Source organism: Clytia hemisphaerica, unplaced genomic scaffold (assembly GCF_902728285.1).
Source record: "Clytia hemisphaerica strain Z4C2 unplaced genomic scaffold, Clytia hemisphaerica genome assembly, whole genome shotgun sequence".
Lineage (NCBI taxonomy): Eukaryota > Metazoa > Cnidaria > Hydrozoa > Leptothecata > Clytiidae > Clytia > Clytia hemisphaerica.
Genome location: NW_027104378.1, coordinates 211,531 through 232,640, shown reverse-complemented (window position 1 = coordinate 232,640; position 21,110 = coordinate 211,531). Strand labels below are relative to the sequence as shown.

The window sequence follows — 21,110 nt, the reverse complement described above, 5'->3', positions numbered from 1 at the left end:
AAAAATTGTTTTGTGTTGGCTGGTGGTGTGGAAAGTTGCGATGCTGGTCCATGATGAGCTATTACATGGAGCTCCAAGGTGTAATGTATCTGCCGTGGCTTCGAATGATGCAGCATCGGCCCCACTCACCGGCAATTTCCCATTCTATCCATATAATTATGATTTGCTCGCCATTTTCAATAAATCTGCGTAGTCTGAGGGTAATCATCCCTTTCTCACTAGCTTGTAGCGAATGCGTTCATGTTGGCTATCATCCCCACAGATCGTCCTTCTAGAGACAGCCCTGGAAAAAAACCAGTTGCCATCTTCCAAGTTTTTTCTTCTGGTTGCCATATTATTACACTTAAACCTTTCTTCAAATCGTACTATTGCCTCTCTTGTACTTGGATATCATCGTCATCTTCAGCTTGCAGTTACCAGATCAGTATCATTATTGAACTTGCACCAGCCTAATCAGGATCGATAGAGGGTGCGGTTAACTGCGCATTAATTCATTTCCAGACTTACGTTGTCGGCGTTTTCTCTCTTTCAAGAGTAAGCACGCTCTGATATTGGAATGAAAAACAGCCATCAGAAACCTTGCTTTTCACCTACACAGTCAGTCTCACACAATCTTGTAGTTTGTTCCTTTTACTCAATTTCTTCCCTCATGCCCTCTTGTTAATTCTTTCCCACGCCGTTCTTGACTTTGGGTTCTTACGAGGACAGAATCACCAACTTTGTACACTTTCGAGCAGTACTTTTTCGCATGCCTTTCAACCATTTTCCGATTTACTTTCGCTTGATGCAAGATACTCTCTTCACGCATCTTTTGGACTTCAGCAGAATGTTTAGCGTATTGTTGTTGGTCGAATTCATAAATGTCGTCATCTAATAAACAATTTAGGTAGTAGATAAATAGCAATGATGATACTAAACTAAGTAAAGAAACTTATAGTATACTAAAACATTGCAAGAACATTATTTCCTATCCCATTACCATTTTATTCTTAAATCTTTTCGTATGCATAAATCATTAATTTATAAAAAAGGATCAAGCTATTAAACTGTCTCCTACCTATTAAAGATTCGGTAAACCAGGAGGGCGAGAACATTTTCTTCTTTCGGACTGATCGTAGGTTATACTCTGAAATATAATGTAGAATGTAGATAATGTGATTCATGTAAAAAAAATCATTTCGTAAAGAAATTACCGTCGTATAACTTAATGTCAGAAATTTTCACGATACGACCCCTAAACTCGATTGTCATCGTCATCAAAAGAACAATACGCGTTTGTGACAAGGGGTCGTATCTTCTCAACGTGTAGACTCTAGTCAGATACGTGTCAGATAAATACCAACAGTTTTCAGAAATTTTGCAATTATGCTCTGAAAAACAAGAAAAGGAAAGACTTACTATTGCCAGGAGTACTACTAACTATAACCGTAAAATCACTTCTAGAATCATCTTGAGCTGGTTGCGTGCCTGGTTGTAAGAAAGTAAATTTCATTTATTGTCTCTAATGATCTTTCGATTCAAAGACTAGTGAGAACAAGGTTTGAAAACTCGTATTACAGTTAACCTTTTTACATGAATTATCTCGGGTTAGCTCAAAACCAGGATGAAAAAACTGTTCCACTGGTGGGATTTTAGGGATTTTTAGACATTGGCAGCCTACAGAGAAGGTCTGGTAAGAAATTGCAAAAATGTTGCCCGGATCTGTCCACATCTAACTAAACTTTTGGGTAGAAAATAAAAAGTTGTTGTCTTTTTCTACACCGGATCTAAATAACGCTCTAAACTTTGCCATTACTAAAAATAGCCGATGCGTCAATTACCTTGTGTCAAATCACGCGGAGTCTTGGCTGTCCTATCAGTGGTTTTGCAATTTTCTAAGTTTGAGCGAGTTTTCGTCGATTTGGTTGCCTGTTAAGAAAAGAAGATTTTATAAGAATTATCTTGCGAAATTGATAATGATATGTGCTTCTGACGACGTACAAGTCGTGCTAAAATTCGTGGAAAGCACCTTCATGTTTTGATACTTTTCTTTAAATCATTGAAAGTCAATCCGACAGTTTTAGAGTATGTATATTTAGTTCGTAAATTATCAAAGTAGCTTGAGCAATGGAAATGTTCCCACGAAACGTGTTCATATTTTCGGATCTTTAGTCCCCACGGAAAAACTTATGAAACAAACCGTCTAAGTCACATGTACCAAATGATTCGTTTAGGGTCGATTGGTGTTCGTTGGAATTTTGTTGTTGTTGTTGTTGTTGTTGTTGTTGTTGTTGTTGTTGTTGTTGTTGCTGTTGTTGTTGTTGTGTATTGTTTGAATTGACAATCAAAGGTAAGTTTAGTTCTGATTCTGTAAATTCCAAAGTGAAGAGTTAGTGTTAAAACTTCCAGTTTAATATTTCTTTCAAAAGAACTAAAGCACCTAATTAATTCATTACAAATTGCTCACCGGATTCGAGTTTCCCTATATATCGAAAAAATTCACCCCTGTAAATTGAGTTGTATGGCGACTTTGCAATGGAAAGTATGTTGACACTACCAACACTGCTGGGCCATAACGCCACTTAGGCTTTCTTGTTTTGCTATAAAAATCACTTAGAATCAAATGAATACCTTCCTCGGAGTCATCGTTGCTACTATATTCTTGGTTTTCAGCTGCGCCAAGAAGTCCTTCAAAAGCTGAAATTAAATTATAAAATTTTTCAAGAAATTTGCTAAACATTATCAAGAAAAAAACGAAAAAACGCAAATACTTTGATGTTTGATTTGTGTTCTTTCAATTTTGTTTGCTTGAAAAGTAGGAACGAAGTCATCTATTCTTCGAGCTTTACTTTTAAACCTCCAGCAGCGCATCCGGAGACTCATAAAAATCGAAAATAGAATTTAAAAAAAAATCTACCTGTGTCAAACAACGCAATATCGAAATTTGGTTTTCGTCCAAAGAATAACTCGAATGGAGTTTTGTTTTTTCCAATGGAACGATGCGCACCAGTGTTGTATTGGTCTTGACATTCTCCAAGACGTTCTACCCAATTTTCTAGGAGAAGATTAAATAAGTTATAGTAAGAAATGTTATTGGCTATGAAAAAAGCATATGTTATCTATAGATGTAGTAAGTTTGTGGACTGCCTGTACCTCTCGTTTTTGCCCTTTTACTCTCAAACTATTTTCTAAATTTAGTAAAAAAGAATAGTTGAATATGTTTGGATACAGTACAATAAAAAGCATACCTCCACCTTCTGCAATTTTGGTAAAGCAATATCGAATCTTATTTTTCCATGTACGATGGCTTCTTTCACTCTTTCCTTGACTCTGCGGATGGTAGGCACGACTGTTTCTAGCTTCAATTCCAACTCTTTCGAGGAAAAGCTTTAATTCACCTCGGAACTCAGTTCCTCTATCCGACTGGACTATCTTAGGAGGGCCAAATGTTCTGGAAAGAAAAAGTAAAAACTAACTTCGAGCACCTCACAATAAATTCTTTACAATCCTATCCCGCCAGTGATAAAGTAATAAATTCTATATCCCCGTGAACAGGTGAGGATTTCAGATTCTACAGCTAAATAAATCAGAGGGAATGGCCAAATTTTTGTGGACAGATCTGTGGAAAGTGACACTATAGTGAAATCATATTTTGAAGGTGCGTCAAATTTGGTTCAACTCGGAATAACTCTGGAACCAAAATAGAAGCAGTTCATAGAAACGGCTTTTTTCTATAAAATCATATAAAATCATACACCTACCACAAAGGTCAGATAATTGAATTGATTTATCATGACTTATTCAAATTAAGAAGCTGATTTAGAGGTGCTTCCATTTTGGTTCAACTCGGAATAACTCTAGAACCAAAATAGAAGCAGTTCATAGAAACGGCTTTTTTCTATAAAATCATACATCTACCACTCAGGTCATATAATTGAATTGGTTTATCATGACTTATTCAAATTAAGATGCTGATTTAGAGGTGCTTCCATTTTGGTTCAACTCGGAATAACTCTGGAACCAAAATAGAAGCAGTTCATAGAAACGGTTTTTTTCTATAAAATCATATATCTACCACTCAGGTCATATAATTGAATTGATTTATCATGACTTATTCAAATTAAGATGCTGATTTAGAGGTGCTTCCATTTTGGTTCAACTCGGAATAACTCTGGAACCAAAATAGAAGCAGTTCATAGAAACGGTTTTTTTTCTATAAAATCATATATCTACCACCACTCAGGTCATATAATTGAATTGGTTTATCATGACTTATTCAAATTAAGATGCTGATTTAGAGGTGCTTCCATTTTGGTTCAACTCGGAATAACTCTGGAACCAAAATAGAAGCAGTTCATAGAAACGGTTTTTTTTCTATAAAATCATATATCTACCACTCAGGTCATAGACTTATTCAAATTAAGATGCTGATTTAGAGGTGCTTCCATTTTGGTTCAACTCGGCATAACTCTAGAAACCAAAATAGAAGCAGTTCATAGAAACGGCTTTTTTCTATAAAATCATACATCTACCACTCAGGTCAGATAATTGAATTGATTTATCATGACTTATTCAAATTAAGAAGCTGATTTAGAGGTGCTTCCATTTTGGTTCAACTCGGAATAACTCTGGAACCAAAATAGAAGCAATTCATAGAAACGGTTTTTTTCTATAAAATCATATATCTACCACTCAGGTCATATAATTGAATTGGTTTATCATGACTTATTCAAATTAAGATGCTGATTTAGAGGTGCTTCCATTTTGGTTCAACTCGGCATAACTCTAGAACCAAAATAGAAGCAGTTCATAGAAACGGCTTTTTTCTATAAAATCATACATCTACCACTCAGGTCATATAATTGAATTGGTTTATCATGACTTATTCAAATTAAGATGCTGATTTAGAGGTGCTTCCATTTTGGTTCAACTCGGAATAACTCTGGAACCAAAATAGAAGCAGTTCATAGAAACGGCTTTTTTCTATAAAATCATACATCTACCACTCAGGTCATATAATTGAATTGATTTATCATGACTTATTCAAATTAAGATGCTGATTTAGAGGTGCTTCCATTTTGGTTCAACTCGGCATAACTCTAGAAACCAAAATAGAAGCAGTTCATAGAAACGGTTTTTTTCTATAAAATCATATATCTACCACTCAGGTCATATAATTGAATTGGTTTATCATGACTTATTCAAATTAAGATGCTGATTTAGAGGTGCTTCCATTTTGGTTCAACTCGGAATAACTCTGGAACCAAAATAGAAGCAGTTCATAGAAACGGTTTTTTTCTATAAAATCATATATCTACCACTCAGGTCATATAATTGAATTGGTTTATCATGACTTATTCAAATTAAGATGCTGATTTAGAGGTGCTTCCATTTTGGTTCAACTCGGAATAACTCTGGAACCAAAATAGAAGCAATTCATTGAAACGTTTTTTTTCTATAAAATCATATATCTACCACTCAGGTCATATAATTGAATTGGTTTATCATGACTTATTCAAATTAAGATGCTGATTTAGAGGTGCTTCCATTTTGGTTCAACTCGGAATAACTCTAGAACCAAAATAGAAGCAGTTCATAGAAACGGCTTTTTTCTATAAAATCATACATCTACCATCCAAAAGTCAGATGCTTTAGTTGGTTTCAAAGTAAGATATGTGTACTTGAAGGCGGATTTTGTTTATTTTTAAACTAAAACAGTCGCGTGTTCGTATAACAACTCCAAAGATACATATATTATAATAATGTAAATTGATCATAAAAAATACCTGTAAATTTGTATGATGTGTAATAACAATTCCTTCGGTTCTTTCGATGTTAGTGGTCTGAGTTGTAGAAATCTTGTGAAATTGTCTATTACGGATAGGATTTGAACATAAATCTGGTCACCTATTTGAACGGGAAAATTCTCCATGCTAACAAGATCAATTTGGTGGTGTCCATTGACCGTTTTTGATACGACGGGTGTTATTGGAGCCTTGTTTGAAAAAACTGGTTGGTGCTGGGTATGTTCTTTATTTCGATTAAGCCAGGTTTGAACGAAACGTCTTGTTATACCATGAAACTTTATCCGAGCTCTGATATGTATTTTATGTGCTCCTTCTCCTTTTAATACGTGGTGAAAGTGTTTAACAATCAGTTCCAAATCTGACTTTTTTGGAACGATCTTCTTTTCAGCATCAGCTATTTCAGGGGCAGTCGTTTTTTTCACTGGATTAAATATCTCCTGAGTTTTTAGACCCTTCTTGGCGAGCTCATAAATTTTCCGTTGGGAATAGGTATAAGAGTGAACAAGCCTAATTTCATCTGGTTGTTTAAGTAAATGTAATGCCTCATCATAAATTCGGTCATCGATGGCTTTATGCGTTGTTTCTGATGTTCTGATCTGCTGTTGCTGCGGTTCATCTCTAGTTTCGGCATTTCCATCAGCGTTCACATCTTCTCCATCCAAATCATTTCCTATACTATCAGTTGCATCGTCATCCCCCGAACAATTGGTATGAACGGAAAAGAGCACCAAAAAAAGAATTAATGTAAAACTGAAATACACTTGCATTTTTCTCTCCGTTAACATTGGTTAACAATAAAACCGCTTACTACTCAATTGCAACAGAAGACTCTTTAAGTCACTTTTACATCGCAACATGGTCGCGTGGACACGAAAGTTGAAAATTTTAAGCCCTCATTTTCTGTATGACCTCTAAAACATTCACCTATATATTTCTTTTAATAGGAAATCAATTATTTTTAGATTTATTGAAGTGGGATGAAAATGATAATTACTCTGACCTAATTCACCAATCACTGAGTGCGTATTAAAACAGGAAAACAATTAATTCACCTCTCAAAGACTTTGGTCTAGGGTCAAAAATATCTATATCGTAACGGCAATGTTAAATATTGTGTTCTTACAAAATTTTATTTCTTTCAAAATAGTTGATCTTTCAGCATTGTTTAAATGGATACGAGAAAGGGCCTATTATTCGAAAAAGTTGGCGCCTTTTAATTTGTGTTTACACGCTTTGAATTATTACAGATTCAATAAGATTTATAAAAACAAAAGAGAAATCCCGCTCAATTGAACAAACCCCCTGATTCGTTTAAAGCTTTTTACAGTGCTTCCATTTTGGTTCTGCTTCGGTTTTGGCCTCTTACAGCATGTGACTACAAAACTGCCTAACTTTCGGAAGCTTATTTTCAACTACCCGCCCGAATTCCTGGTCTTTTTCAACTAGAAAAGTGGCAAAGGAATCTTAGTGCGAAAATGGGAAAATTATAAAAAACAACGGTATACAAGAATCATATAATACTCACTGATTTATAATCTGCGACAGACAGACAGCGCAGTGCAGTAAAAAATCAAAGCTTGTTTAAAGACAATTAAAAATATGTTGATATCATAAAAAAGAGGATTTCATTTTAATAGGCTTGATGTCATATTTTTGATGATGTTCATATATACTCTGTACTGAGAATTTTTTCAGATTTCTTTTTTACTGTCTCTATAACATGAGCATAGATGCAATGACAGTTATATGCCAAAAAAAATGAAAGAAAAAGTTTCTAGTGCTTAGTTTGACGTTACTGTATGATAGGAAGCTGGTTTAAGTGTTTTAAGTTGACAGATTGGTGTATTTTCATAACTTTTTGGTTTTTCTTTTGATGAATTACTCATCTAGTTCGAAGTTTTAACTTAGGGTATATATTTCTGAACATCAACTATTAACTGATGGGTTAAGTTCTGAACAATTGATGTAACTATTAGCTGGCAAATTGGAAATATTCATTATTGATTTTTTGTTCGACCGTGTGTGTTCTGGGCGGGATTGGAAAAGATGTTTCATTTGCCTTGGGTGCCCTTAAAACACTGGTTTAAAAATATTATTTATCAACTGTTATATGCAAACAGTAGCGAGTTTATGTTTGGCACTTTTCCTGCGACGGAGACGGGTGGTATTTTTAGTAATCAGCACTTTTACCGCCCTCGATTTTGCGGAGCAGAACTACAGGTTCCAATTAATTTGAGTCAATTTCACCATCCTCAAAAGGGTAAATACATAAACTTACTGGTTGTAAATGATTATGAACAGGTTTGCAATATATGAATTAATCAGGGCTAAATTGGGTTATTCCATTAAATTTCCATACATAGGGGTGGACCAACTCATTCATGTCCGAAGACATTTACTGGAAACGTGTGGAAACCTCCTGGAAAGTGAAACTGTTGAACAATTTTTTTCATACCTCAAAGTTACGGTGGACGAATTAAAACCAGTCTTTAGCCACCTGGAAATTTTAAAATAAATTTTGATCCGCTGGAAAATTGAAACAGCACCCCCTGGAAATTTTGCTCAAGTTACCCCCCCCCTCTCTCAAATGGTCGTCCGCACCCTGTATGACTATTTAATGGAATGGCCCATTTTACGCCAAATAAATGTTTCAAGAAGATGCGATCACATGGAGAGTGGGAGGGTTTGAGACTATTCGAAAACAAGAACCTAATCTCTAGTTTAGACGGCCATTTTTTGCTCTGCCTATTCTAATTGTGAATTAAAGAGGGCATAAAGTGGGCTGTCTAAAGTGACGCATAGCCCTCTTTTGACGTCAATGCAATGTCTTCTTTCAAACCTTTCCAAGCAAAGATTTTAACAACCAACTTTGTGCCCTCTTTCTGCCTACTCTAACAATTAGAATAGGCAGGGCAGAAAGTCGGCCGTCTAAACTAGAGCAAGAACCTAATCTTCCTGTGATGCAAGAAAAATATTTAAGCTTAAAGGATATTACCTCTCCATACCCAACGTATGTCTTGGAAGAGTGAAGAAAAGTAATCTGAATATTAGTGTCACGTGATGGAGAATCCATTGTGAAGGTACCATATTGGTTTTTGAGCATCCTAATAAGAAAGAGGAAAAATAAACTTGGATCATTTTCATATTTTGTTACAAAGATAAAATTGAGAAGGTAGAAATGTTTTTTTTTGATTTAGCGAAAATGGTCCAGAGTAGAGAGATAGTCAATACTAACGTTTTCTTTTAGTAACATGCCCCCCCCCCCCCGTCTACTTGGGGGGAGGGGGGGGGTCAGGCGGGCATGGGTTCCTCAACTTTTTGCAGATTAATTTGTTTGTCAGAGAGAAATGTTTTTATCCAATGAAATAGCGTTTTAGGGTGTTTACATAGTAGGTGCAAGGAGTGGAAATTTTCTTCATCCAACATCGTACTATGGGCGATAAAACACCTTTTCGATCGTATAGTCGCACGGTCAGGCGCGTGCCACTTTATTAATATTTAATAACCTCCTAAACTCGATCCCATTCTTTGTTTCCACCTTTTTTTATGTCTATAGGTGCGAAAAAAAAGACTGGGACGGTTTTAGGGTGGTAAAACGGACAAAAAGTAATTCCCGCGCGGCAATTGGCGGCTACGGTCGAAAAGGTGTATTGTTTTCCAATGTTTTGGCCCATTAACTTCAAACGGTTCGCCTGGTCTATGGGTAGCTAGTTGGTTAGTTGGTAGCGTTCCTTAAAGGTTTTCTTTTTACATAAGTGTACCCGTTTCATATCAGACACATATTTCATATCAGGACAGTGTCTGCCTATTATTATATTATGCTGATATAAGCAAAAAATATTTTTCTTTTCCTCTTTCTGACCAATCTTGCTCCACATCCGTACCAATCAAAATGTGAAAAAGCTTGTGAATTTAAATTGATGAGTAAGCAAACGATATCACTCTTATTTAAAACAAAACCTTTCAAAATATCTCAGAGGAGCAAGTTTCGAGTGGAATAGCTACGGCACGAGGCACTTTTTTTGAGCAGATGATCTCTTATATATAGACTGATAAGTGTGAGTCGAGTGTTTTAACAATTACGTCATATTTAGTGACCGAGACACTCTCTTTAAAAATCGTATCATTATCTGTGGTTTTGTATCCTTTAAACAAAGTTTTTTTGGAGAGTTTCCCTTAGAAATTACACCGGTACAACTTATCATAAAAACAATTTTTTTAAAGCCTTTCGCCGTGTTTAGATAAAGTGATACCAGGAAAAGAAACTTTTGATTTGGTTCGGGAAATGATTTTACTTTATCACCCTAAGGGCTTTTGATGCGCAAGCTAAACCAGCGTTTGCAACGACGGGAGCCGTCTTGGAAAGCCAGTTGGTGGTGAAAAGATTTGTGCAGCTTTTGTTTGTGTGCTTTCAAAAAACTTTTAACTTGGCTCGGGAAATGATTTAAGTATTGTGAAGTTGGTCGGTAGTGAGAAGATGTACCGCTATCGTTTTGATGCTCTTTATAAAATAACTGTTTAAAGACAAGATAGTAAAGGGACGTTTAGAAGGGTTTGTGAGCTGAAAATGTGTTCGAGCGAAGGGCATGCTCGAACGGAGTTAAAAAGTAGAATATCCATAACTAGTAGAAAGGCCAAGCAAGGAATCGTGTGAGGAAGGTTGCCGAGTTATAATTTATAGAGACTTTTCATAAGTAAGTTTATTAGGAAGACTTAACTAAAAGATTTAGCTCGAGCTTGGAAGAAGCCCCCAGCGGTAAAATTGAACACGATATGACGCAATTGTTTGTCTTCAATCAGGATCACGAAAATCAGCAAAAAATTTGGATAAAATCACTTATCCCTTTGAAAACCAAGCATCACGGTTTCAAAAATCTTTCAAATCTCTCTGTTGTACTTGATTTATCGAAAGCAGCCGGCGAGACGACCTTTTTCCGATGTGTTCTGAGTGCATATTTCAGCTAGAAATTTTGATCTGTTCTGATCAAATCTTCGAAAATTAATCAGCAAGAAATAATGATGTGTTCTGACGAGACAGGGGTATAATCAAAGTAATTTGACGTGTTCTTGTTGTCTAGGTAACCGTAGAAAGCTTCAGAACACATCTTTCGTGGAGAAAAACAAATATCTTACAAGTTTATCTAGGCATAATGTTTTTCCTAGATTGTAGAACACATCCAACCATAAAGTAGTGATACGTTTAGGGAGACAAATAGTGCGATAAAGGTTTCTTAGAAATCGGAACACATCATTTGTATAAAAAATTGAAAGGTCATAACAAGTGGTCTCCTAGAAGATAAGAACACATATTTTTAAAAATCTCTCCGCCGGCTGCTTCTGATTTATGATTTGCTAGTCGGCATCTTACTGTAAATCAAAAAAGCAATAACAAAAACAGAGGTATTATTATAACCAATCAGCTACGCGAGATCAAGTTACTCTTTAATATATACATACATGAAGTAAAGATTACTTTTATCAATAAACCCTATCAAGCTTCACTGTTTATATGTATTTGAAGTTTTGTTGGGTCTATATTATGTGTATGCATCAGATAACTGAGACTGTTTTATGTAGTGAGGCGTTTATTCATGGATTGAAGGATAGCATTATTTTTGGTGGATTAGGATATGGGGATTTTCAATGACTGCTCTGTAGCATATATTACAGCAATGAAGTATAAGCCCGAAGGGCAAGAATCGAATCTTCTTAGTAGGATTTGAAGCCAACAAATCCTAGCAAAGCTGCACGGCCTAGCGCGGCCCGCCTGGCTTTTACACAAATGGCAGATTGAAACTATAATTTTCCGCTAAATTTCGAAAAAGATATCACTCGAAAACAAAAGAATTGCTAGATTCAATCTGTCGTCAAAAATACGGCGCATATTTTAAGGCTTCACTTTTTCTTGCCTGAGAGATTCGATTCTAGCCCTTCGGGCTTACACTTCATTGTATTACAGTCCTACCAAAAATCTGATAATTCGCCGTAGAATGAGAATGGCGAGCTCTTTTATTAAACACAGGCAAGCATTTAGCCTCGTGCAAGGGGACAAATAGCGCAAAGATATGCTCTTTTTCACTTAAAAATAGTTCTTTAGCCGAAAAGAGCAATATTGTAAAACTTTTCCTTAGTAAACAGGCGCTCAAAGTCCTAAAATCTTCAATTAGTCGCAAAAGTCTTATTCAAGCTTTAATATTACTGCTCACAATTACAACAAAATCTCTAGTGGTAAAATCAAAACAGGTAGGTAGTGAAACGCTTAAAAAGACAAAACTCAAGTGCTTAAAAGTTGTTATGAAACCTTGTTATACAAATGATATGCTTAATTCCTGTTCATTCTCTCTCGTGACAGCCTTATTTTATCACCGAAATTGTCGTTTTATTAAGTGTCTTCAGTATCAAGAAGTATGCTGTAAAGTTGTAAAGCTTAAAAAGGGATGTCTTGTAAAGTTTTGAAATATAAGAAGCTGTACGGTTAAGTATGTGGAGATAGAAAAGGTCAAATGCGCTGTCATGGAGATGTCTGCGGTACTGTCTGGTTAAACAGACGTATCATAGTAAGTGAATATCACCCCTGTATCAATGTTCAGAATAAAACAAAACGCTTTTTTAAGAACAATTTTATAAGAACACGAGGTTGAAAATTGGTCAAAACCTAAGAACAATCTGAGCCTCAGCATTCAGAAAGTACTAACTTTAACAGATTTTAAAGCCATTTTCAGTTTCAAATAAAGAAACTAAAGAACATCGTAAGAACATTGGAGCCTAAAAATTTAGAAAAGATTAAGAACAGCCCATCTTGAACCAAAATTTACTGGTTCTTATAAAAAAGCGTGAATCTTTTGTGGTATTTGAGGCATTTTATGCTTACTTTCCATTTTTTATTACTCTAGTCCTTAAATTGCTTGAAAGTAAGAAAATCCAGGGGCTTAGTTTTGGTCCTAGATTGTCACTTTTTTTGCGTTTTTGAGCTTCGTTGTTCTTATAAAAATGCCCTTGTATAAAAAAGAATGTACACTCTTCTTTCATAAGAACAATTATGTAAATTATATGAGGCTCAAAATCTGCAAAAAATAAGAACAATTTAAGAACAATGCTGAGGGCCAAATTACTCAATTTCAAGCAATTTAGGGGTCAAAGCAGTAAAAATTGTGTATTAAGCCTAACATATCTCAATTACACCCTATGAATAAGAACAGGATAAGAACAATTCAAGCTGAAAATGCAAAGAAACAAGAACAGCCAAGCCTCAGTAAAACTTTACTGCTTATTATAAAAAGAAAACATTTGTTCGTTAAAAAAAAGAGGATTTTCTTTAAAATTTAAAAAGTCAGAGGAGGTTGTTGGAAGTTTTGAAGTACAATAACCCATATAGAAGAATGAGCTTGGAGGCCCGGAAGTCCCCCTATAATTATATGAATTTTTTACCCTTAGGAATGAAAAGTTAGAGTAGGCGCCTGTACCATTTCAAACAGTTTCATATCATAAGTTGTACTGTTTGATTTGCTTGAGATAAACAAACGTGTTTCTTTTCTAGGATGAGTTATAAATATAAAGCTAGCACTTAGACGAGAGATGTAAAATTAAGAACGAAATGATATGTTGGTTTTTCATAAAAATATTTTTTTGTGTTTTAAATGTTTATGTTTCTGCTGAAACCTTATTTTTATAAATGAAACACAAAAATTATTGATTTCAATTTTGTTGTTAACAAGTACTAAATAAGCATCGGATTTTTTCGGTGATTGCACAATATAGAGTATGGTCTTCGAATTTCTTGTTTTGATGTAATGTTTCTTTTGAAAATCAGTTTTGAAAGAGTGATTTGTTTTAAACTATTTCATTTATTAGTCTAACGGTCGCAGGACCATTGTGGTATCAAAGCTAAAATGTGCAGAGATAGAAAGATAGATGAAGAGCTTAAACCATCGGCTAATTACATATCTCACTATGTCTTTGATAAAAAGAACCAGGAAATTTCGTCGAGGCTTCTTGATCATGTTTCTTTTAGTGCAAAACTTTAGGTATTTAAGATATCAACTTGCTTTTGCAATTTTGACCCTTAATTGAAAAGCAGACATTTCAGGCTCAACGCGTTTGTCATTCAATTTTACATTTGTTTTTGGCATTAGTGAGCCTCCCCAGCTGGCACTTAATGTTGTTTCAACGTTTATCTAACATTACAACATCCATTAATGTTGAATGAATGTTGAAAAAAACGTTGTGTGCCAGCTAGGTCATTGCCCTTCCTTATTATTTTTTCTTATAGAAAAAAGGCTGGAAAAAGCGTGACTAAATCTTTCTCCGATTGGGCTAAGACAATCGATAGAGTTTTCCCCTACTGCAGCCAAAAAGTCCACACTCTTAACAAGTGACGTCATAAATATACTAGATATTTTGAAGTCATTGTAGTTGAAGTCAGCAGTAAATAACAACCGTCTGTTGTTGTGAACCAAACATTTTATACGTCATGAAATTTTGAAACGACCGCTGATGGGATGCCATATAGATAGTAGATAGTCTTAAACTAGGCTAAGGGGGGGGTTTCATGGTTGGCGGAGGAGCGGAATCGGCCCTTTTTTCGGACGGAGTGGCGGAATTTGGCGAAAATTTAGACGGAATTACGGAAATTGGGTCCTCTGACGGAGACGGAAAATTAGACAATTTTAGTGCGGAAAAACGGAATTTAGCAAAAAAATTTGCGGAATTTCGGAATTGGTAAAAGATATTCAAAATTTGCGGAATTTTCGACAAAAATATTGCATTTCAAAGGAATTTTCGGTGACGGAATTTTGGTTCAATTTAAGACGGTTTGACGGAAATTGGAGAAAAAATTGACGGAATTGCGGAATCGGGTACCCCCTGAAACCCCCCCCGCTAAGGTTCTCGTAATAAATTTTTCAAACTGATTTTGCATTTTGAGGATCTCCAAAACCAGTATTTTTCATAGAAAATACAATAATGGAAAGAGAGTTAAGGATAGGGAGGCAACATGAGTGAACCTTTGCGTAAAGCACAGTATTTCTTTTCTTTTTTGTCTCTCAGCTTGTTTATGGCCTTCCTGTGCGGAAGAGAAAACTGTTTATTTAAAGTACTAGAACAGGAAAGAAGAGACATCAAATGAAAGGAAAGAGTGATTTAATAGAGATTTATGAAGTTAATACCTTGCGTGAATCTCAGTACATGCAGAGAGTATGGAGAGAATTAAGAGGTATGAACTTTCATGTATTCTATGTATAACTGTATTGATTGAGCAAAGGCATAGGTGGTGGCTGATGAGATGCATATGTTTTGGTGTGGTGTCAGATACAAGTTCTTAAAGCTCGATTATATTATATAATCTAGAAACGCAAATGATTGTATTAAAGAGTTGTTTTCGGTGAACTTTTCTAGCCACGTGCGTTGTCCCCAGTTTGTGCGTTTTAGAGGAACAAGTGAGATTTTAGCCAGTCAACGTAGGTCATAGCATGTGCCCTAACCCTTTTTCGCAGAAAAGATATTTTTTTATTATTGTCCCGTAAATGTCCGTAAATTGGTTGTGTCCGTGATTTGAAATCCAAAGAAGAGTCTTATGACTTATTCTTAGGTAAAAAAAAGGAATTTTTAGAAAACATCTTTTTACACTTGGACTTGTTTACATCAAGTGTAAAAACAACACGGAAATGAATTGACAACCGTCTTTTTGTATATCTCATAAACCTGTGAATATCACGAGGTATTAACCTTTGAGCTCCTGTTCCTATTATCAAAGAACTGTCAACTCTTAAAATCACCCACTACACGTTTTATTTTTATAAGGAATATTTAGCCTGGAGTTCCTTATTTTACCAGAGAATTTCAGCCTTAAAGTTCCTTATCTAGTTTCCTTATTTACTAAGCTGCTAAGATTGGATTTGCTAAGTATGTGACTTATGAATAAGTATAACAATGGACTAAAGTACAGAAAAAGACGTTTATTGAACGTTGTTTCGTCAACATTTTGTTATTTTGTGTTTAGGCTTTTCTTATCTCTTAACGATAAACTCGTAATTATCTTTCCAACTGAATATATGCGATCTTAAAAGTTTGAAAGTCAGTCGCTTTTAATAACAAGTAACAAAGAAAATCACCCATGTATACTTCATTGGACACTTTCTATGACTGTTTGCTTAAAGATTTTCAAATTTTTAAAGGTTGATATCATATTAATTGGTACAAATATTGACTGGGTTTATTACGTCAACATTTTCATGTACATACCTAAATCTTTTGAAGTCCTTTACATGTCTGATGTGATTTTACATACATTTTTGGTAAAGCTTTTCAAACTACATGTTGTTTTTTTATAAGCATTGCACTTATAAGCATATCTAGGCTCAGATATGGGGAAAATCAAGCATATGGCAAGCATTACTCGAGCCTACGAAAAATGTTTTTTTCCTGATTTTGGCTTTTTCTGGCTGGAATTTTACGGATTTTCAGTATTTCCCTAAATTTATGCTTTAGATTTAAGCATCCCCTTTTTCAGACTTATTAAGCTTTCGACCTAATCATCTCTGAGCCTGTTTTCGGATTTTTGTATGCTTATAAAAAAAAACATGTAAGTCTAGTAATATGGATCAGAATCACCATTTGGATATAGTTTAGTAGAGAATCTTTTTTATTGTTGAGGATCAAAACAAACTGGAAACGTGGAAACCAACTTCTTTTGTAATTAGTACAAGAAATTATGGTACATTTACGAGAGAGTTTATTTTTACCGTGGGTTTGTGGGGACACTAGCTAGTAGAGACCGAAGTGCAGTGGTAGAGCATCCAGCTACCGTTCGCAAGGTTGTTGGTTCGATCCCCAGCAAAGAGTCTCAAAATGGTACTTGATGCCTCTCTGCTTGATGCTCATCAATTAAGAGAATGATCAAGGGTAAGTGGAGCAATCCAGGGAGAAAGGGTGGCACCCTCCACTACCTTCGGGTAGATAGCTATCGAAAGAGGAGCGTTCGGGTCGCCTCTGACTGCGGTTGCAGACTTACTTAGTAGACACAAGGTGAGACAATGTGAGACAAATATGATATAATAAGACGATCAAGTAAGCTTTTTGTTTAAAAAATGCTCAGTTCAAAACCATACTGAATATAGCTCACGCCTTATTTGGCTGCATTACTATGGAAGTCTTGTCCGTCCGTGTGAAAATCATGTTACCCATTGTCTGTTCCAGCATCAACCTTCATAAAAGATCAGTAGTGATAAGGTCACTGGAAACCCTGTGATGGAGGCCATCTATCATAAATCGAACTGCAAAAGGGTTGAAGGTTTCTCCCTCTCAGAGCTTAATTTGGTTGAAATCAAAGGTTCCCCCTAGAACATCTTATATTATGATGCGTGTGAAAAATACAGCGTTTGTTTATGTTATCTAATCGCCTTTTTAATACGGTTGTTATAGGTTTAGAAAAAAATAATCGAATCATTCGCTGGCCCAGTGGACGGTATCAATTGATTAAAAGAGACCTTAACTCTACACTATTCTCAAAACAAAGTGACGACAATAAACGAAGGAAACTTAACAAGCTATAAACGATTGAATACTTGTATTAATTACCAACTTAATACTATACAAAAGAGAGGAGAAAAATATGATATAAGAGATATAGTCGATTGATATTAGACTTCAGTATGAACAGATTCGACGCTCATCCGAGCATCATTTTCAGAGCGAATGATCCAGAATTTAAAATGCATCAAACAGTTATTGACTTATATGAGGAACACCCTCCGCCCGTCAACAGACAAATGTCGAGCACACCCCCACCCATGGGAACGCCCATCAACGAGGTAAGAATACTATAAGTTTGTGAAGCGGATGTATTTTGCGAAAGGAATTCTAATCAAAAGCTAAGGAAAGAGACTTTATATCAATCCATTTTAAAATGTAGAAAACAGAAAAATGAAGCAACTGCTTAAGTTGAAATTTTCGTCATCTTTCGTGACATCAGTATCTTCATCTTCATCTTCATCGTGACTTCATTTTAAAATGGATTTACTTATAAACAAACGTAAATAACCATAGATCATGAAGATCTATTTTTTCATCTGATCCACTGCAAATTTAGTCAATATTTGACCAAAACACACCAAGCGCAACAAAAACTCACTTGTTCTAAATGTTTACAAGTGGTCAGAGCAGGTGCCCGATGCAATGAAGTAAAAGCCTGAAGGGCTAGAAGAGAATCTTTAAACCTTTTTCAGGCAAGAAAAAGTGAAGCCTTAAGATATAGGCCGTTATTTTTGACGACGGATTGAATTTAGTGGTTTCTTTGTTCTCGAGTGGTATATTCTTTGAAATCTAGCGGCAAACTGTATTTCAATCTGGTATTTGTATACCTAGTATTTGACGCTCAAAGGCGGCTTCAAATCCCTTCGGGCTTTTAACTTCACTGGACCGATGACCCTTTTCCACTGGCAAGTCCCCTCTCTCCAACAAAATCAATGTTGTTTTTGCACGCTCCTACGACTCCAAAATCAACATTGAAACTGGTGGGGGTGGATAAACGGTTCTGTCAAGGATCGTAGTATTATTACTCATCCACTAACAAAAACATACTGTTTGAATTCAGGTGATCACACCATCATTAATGCGGAGAGGTTCGCAGCAAGTTGTGATGCGACACACAGATGAAAGCCCATTGGTGCGATTACGAAGACAAGACAAACGAAGAGCTGTCCAATCAAGTCCTTTGTAAGCGTTTTGAAATAAAATTGGCTCGTGCATAATGGGCAACACCCTTCCAATCCTTGTCTGTACACAGACCCAGTATCTACAGCTAATTTCAAAATTCATTGTTGTAGAGGGTCTGTTGTCATTATCTTTTCTCATTTGAGATTTTTCAAACCGACCGCTGAGATGGAGTGTTGGCGAGATAGGGTAGACGATAAGAGTTATGTTGCTCTCTATAAATCATACTTCATCGCAAAGGTCTCTGTACGGGAATTTTTTATCAAACAGACATTGTGCACAGAGTGTACTACGAAGCGATAAACGTGAGATATACTTTGGTACAGAGTACCGTGGCTGATATCTAGCATAGCGTGCAACAATCTTCTAATCCCTACCTGAAAAAGGTCCACCCCACATTCAAAGGCTTACCCTAACCTAAATTATCTCTCATCAGTCTAAAGACTTCCAAGTGAAATTTTTGGAAAGCTCAAGATTCCACTTAAAAGAGCCGCAACGACCTGAGGTTTGGACTCTCTCCAAGCCTACGTTTCAAAATGAAATTTAACGAAATCATCTATCACTTTTTTAGATATAACCTTTTGAATGATGAAGAAAAATTTACGGAAGTGACAGACAGTCCGGACTACAAAGAAAGCGGATTGAAGAAACTAAAGTCGAAATCATGGGAATCAATCGCACGCTGGGAAAAAGAAAACGAGTTTTTATTCGCTTTAATCGAGGACGAATCCGAATGGTTGATGCACCTCTTTCCAGAAGAAACCGTTTCCGCGGCATCATTTTTCACCGACATTGAGGACGGAGTACTTTTGTGTAAATTGGCGCGCCTTTGTCACAATTATGCTGAAGAAGACGCTAAAACGACAAAAAAGCGAGTACCAATGTTCCTGTTTAATATACACTCTCGGACGAAATGTAGGGGCGGGTTCGGAAAATTCATGCGTCGTGAAAATGTGGAATCGTTTTTGAGGTGGTGCCGCGTACATAAAATACCTGAACCTTTACTTTTCGAATCAAACGATGTGGTTGAGCGGACAGAAACGGAAGGTATGCGAGAGAACGCGCGTGAAATTGTTCTCTGTTTAATGGAAGTAGCTAGACTAGGTGTCAAATATGGTGTTGATCCACCAAAATTGATTCAACTTGAGCGAGAAATAGAGCTGGAAGAACAGTTAGATGGATCATCGATTGATGGTAGTATATCTCCGATTTCAATCGATTCAGGTGTTGATACGATGGATTCATCATTCCATTACCATATCAATGATGTAAGACAGTTCGACAATCTCAGTGAGGAAGATTGTGATATGACAGACAGTCCTCATACTAATAGTAGGCATAATATGAACAATTTTGTTGGTAACCAACAACGTAATATGAACTCATCTCCAAGAGATGAAAATACGAGTAATAGTAGTAACCATAATATGGATAATAGTATGGATAATAGTATGGATAATAGCGAAGGTAATAGGCATAATATGAATGATAATATGGATAATACATTATGTAATGGTACCACGGATTCCATTTTGATTGGTGGTTCTAGTACGCAAGATTTAGATTCTAATTCAAATTCAAACAATAGGACATTGTTGAATGGTTCTGGAAATCAACATTCAAACCATTCTGATAGTTCTGGTAATCAACATTCGAACCATTCTGATAGTTCTGGTAATCAACATTCGAACCATTCTGATAGTTCTGGTAATAGCAATGATATTGACTCTCAAATGTTAAAAACATCACCAGATGGTTCTTTACGCGATCAGAATGGTATGTTGATAGACCCAAATGGTCCAAAGGCTTCTGGTTTAAATGACCAACTTGGTGAAAATCAAAATGGCGGATTCAACAGTGATGGAACTTTCAACGGTGCGAATCAAAATGGCGGCTTTAGAAGTGATGGAGCTTTCAATGGCGGAAATCAAAATGGCGGCTTAGGCAGTGATGGAGCTCTCAATAATGGAAGTCAAAATGGTGACTTCAGCAGCGATGGAATTTTTGACGGTAGAAATCAAAATGGTAGCTTTAAAGGTGATGGTCTCAATGATAAAGTGCGAATTGGACAAAATGGTACCATGTTTGTAGACGTATCCAATAGCAACCATTGTGGTTGTCAAGGAGATGGCAATGTCAACGAAAATGGTAGATACAGGTGCTATTGTGGTAAAAATGTTGATAGCGGAGAGTCTTCCCCGCAAAGACGGAGAGGCAGTCTGCAAGATGAGACTTTGGGGAAAGGAGGAAGTGACCGAAAGACATCTCTGGAAATGAGACGACGGAGGTTTGTGTTTCCGTTTATTTTGTATTGCAACCACGGATAAAAGTTTTTGACCACCAAGTTTGTCTCTAGTTTTCATTCTCGTTTTCTTAACATTAGCAAATCAGAAGTTTTCGACATTTTTCCAGAAAAAAATTGAATATGAGGGGTGGATGATATAACATTATTTGGAAATTTACCCCCAGGCAATGCGACTTTTGAACCCCCGGACAGTAGATCTACCCCTCCAAACAAGCATCACTTGACCCCCCAGACATTCATAATTACCCTTAAACAGGGTAGTTTTCCCCCAAAAACAAGGCAAATTTTGTAGACAATTTTCACCCCTCCGT

General features: G+C 36.0%; 2 protein-coding genes and 1 long non-coding RNA gene across 3 annotated transcripts in view; 1 reads left to right on the top strand and 2 right to left on the bottom strand.

Moving 5' to 3' along the window:
- Positions 1 to 711: 711 nt before the first annotated feature.
- Positions 712 to 1,879, bottom strand: LOC136819017 (uncharacterized). Its single transcript, XR_010848384.1, has 4 exons — positions 1,821 to 1,879; positions 1,399 to 1,467; positions 1,058 to 1,126; positions 712 to 870 (listed from the first exon to the last, which is right to left on the bottom strand). It is a non-coding gene; the product is annotated as an uncharacterized lncRNA (long non-coding RNA).
- Positions 1,880 to 2,147: 268 nt separating this feature from the next.
- Positions 2,148 to 6,562, bottom strand: LOC136819083 (KRAB-A domain-containing protein 2-like). The gene is made up of 5 exons (XM_067075250.1): positions 5,766 to 6,562; positions 3,228 to 3,430; positions 2,897 to 3,034; positions 2,611 to 2,676; positions 2,148 to 2,347 (listed from the first exon to the last, which is right to left on the bottom strand). The coding sequence occupies exons 1-5, from the start codon at positions 6,551 to 6,553 to the stop codon at positions 2,148 to 2,150; spliced, it is 1,395 nt and encodes a 464-aa protein (XP_066931351.1). The 5' UTR covers positions 6,554 to 6,562.
- Positions 6,563 to 17,202: 10,640 nt separating this feature from the next.
- Positions 17,203 to 21,110, top strand: part of LOC136819073 (serine-rich adhesin for platelets-like) — a 30,384-nt gene continuing 26,476 nt past the window's right edge. The window contains exons 1-3 of the mRNA XM_067075241.1: positions 17,203 to 17,593; positions 18,376 to 18,497; positions 19,066 to 20,781. Of these exons, the coding sequence (XP_066931342.1) occupies positions 17,435 to 17,593; positions 18,376 to 18,497; positions 19,066 to 20,781 (1,997 nt within the window). The 5' untranslated portion in view covers positions 17,203 to 17,434. The remainder of the gene's footprint in view (positions 17,594 to 18,375; positions 18,498 to 19,065; positions 20,782 to 21,110) is intronic.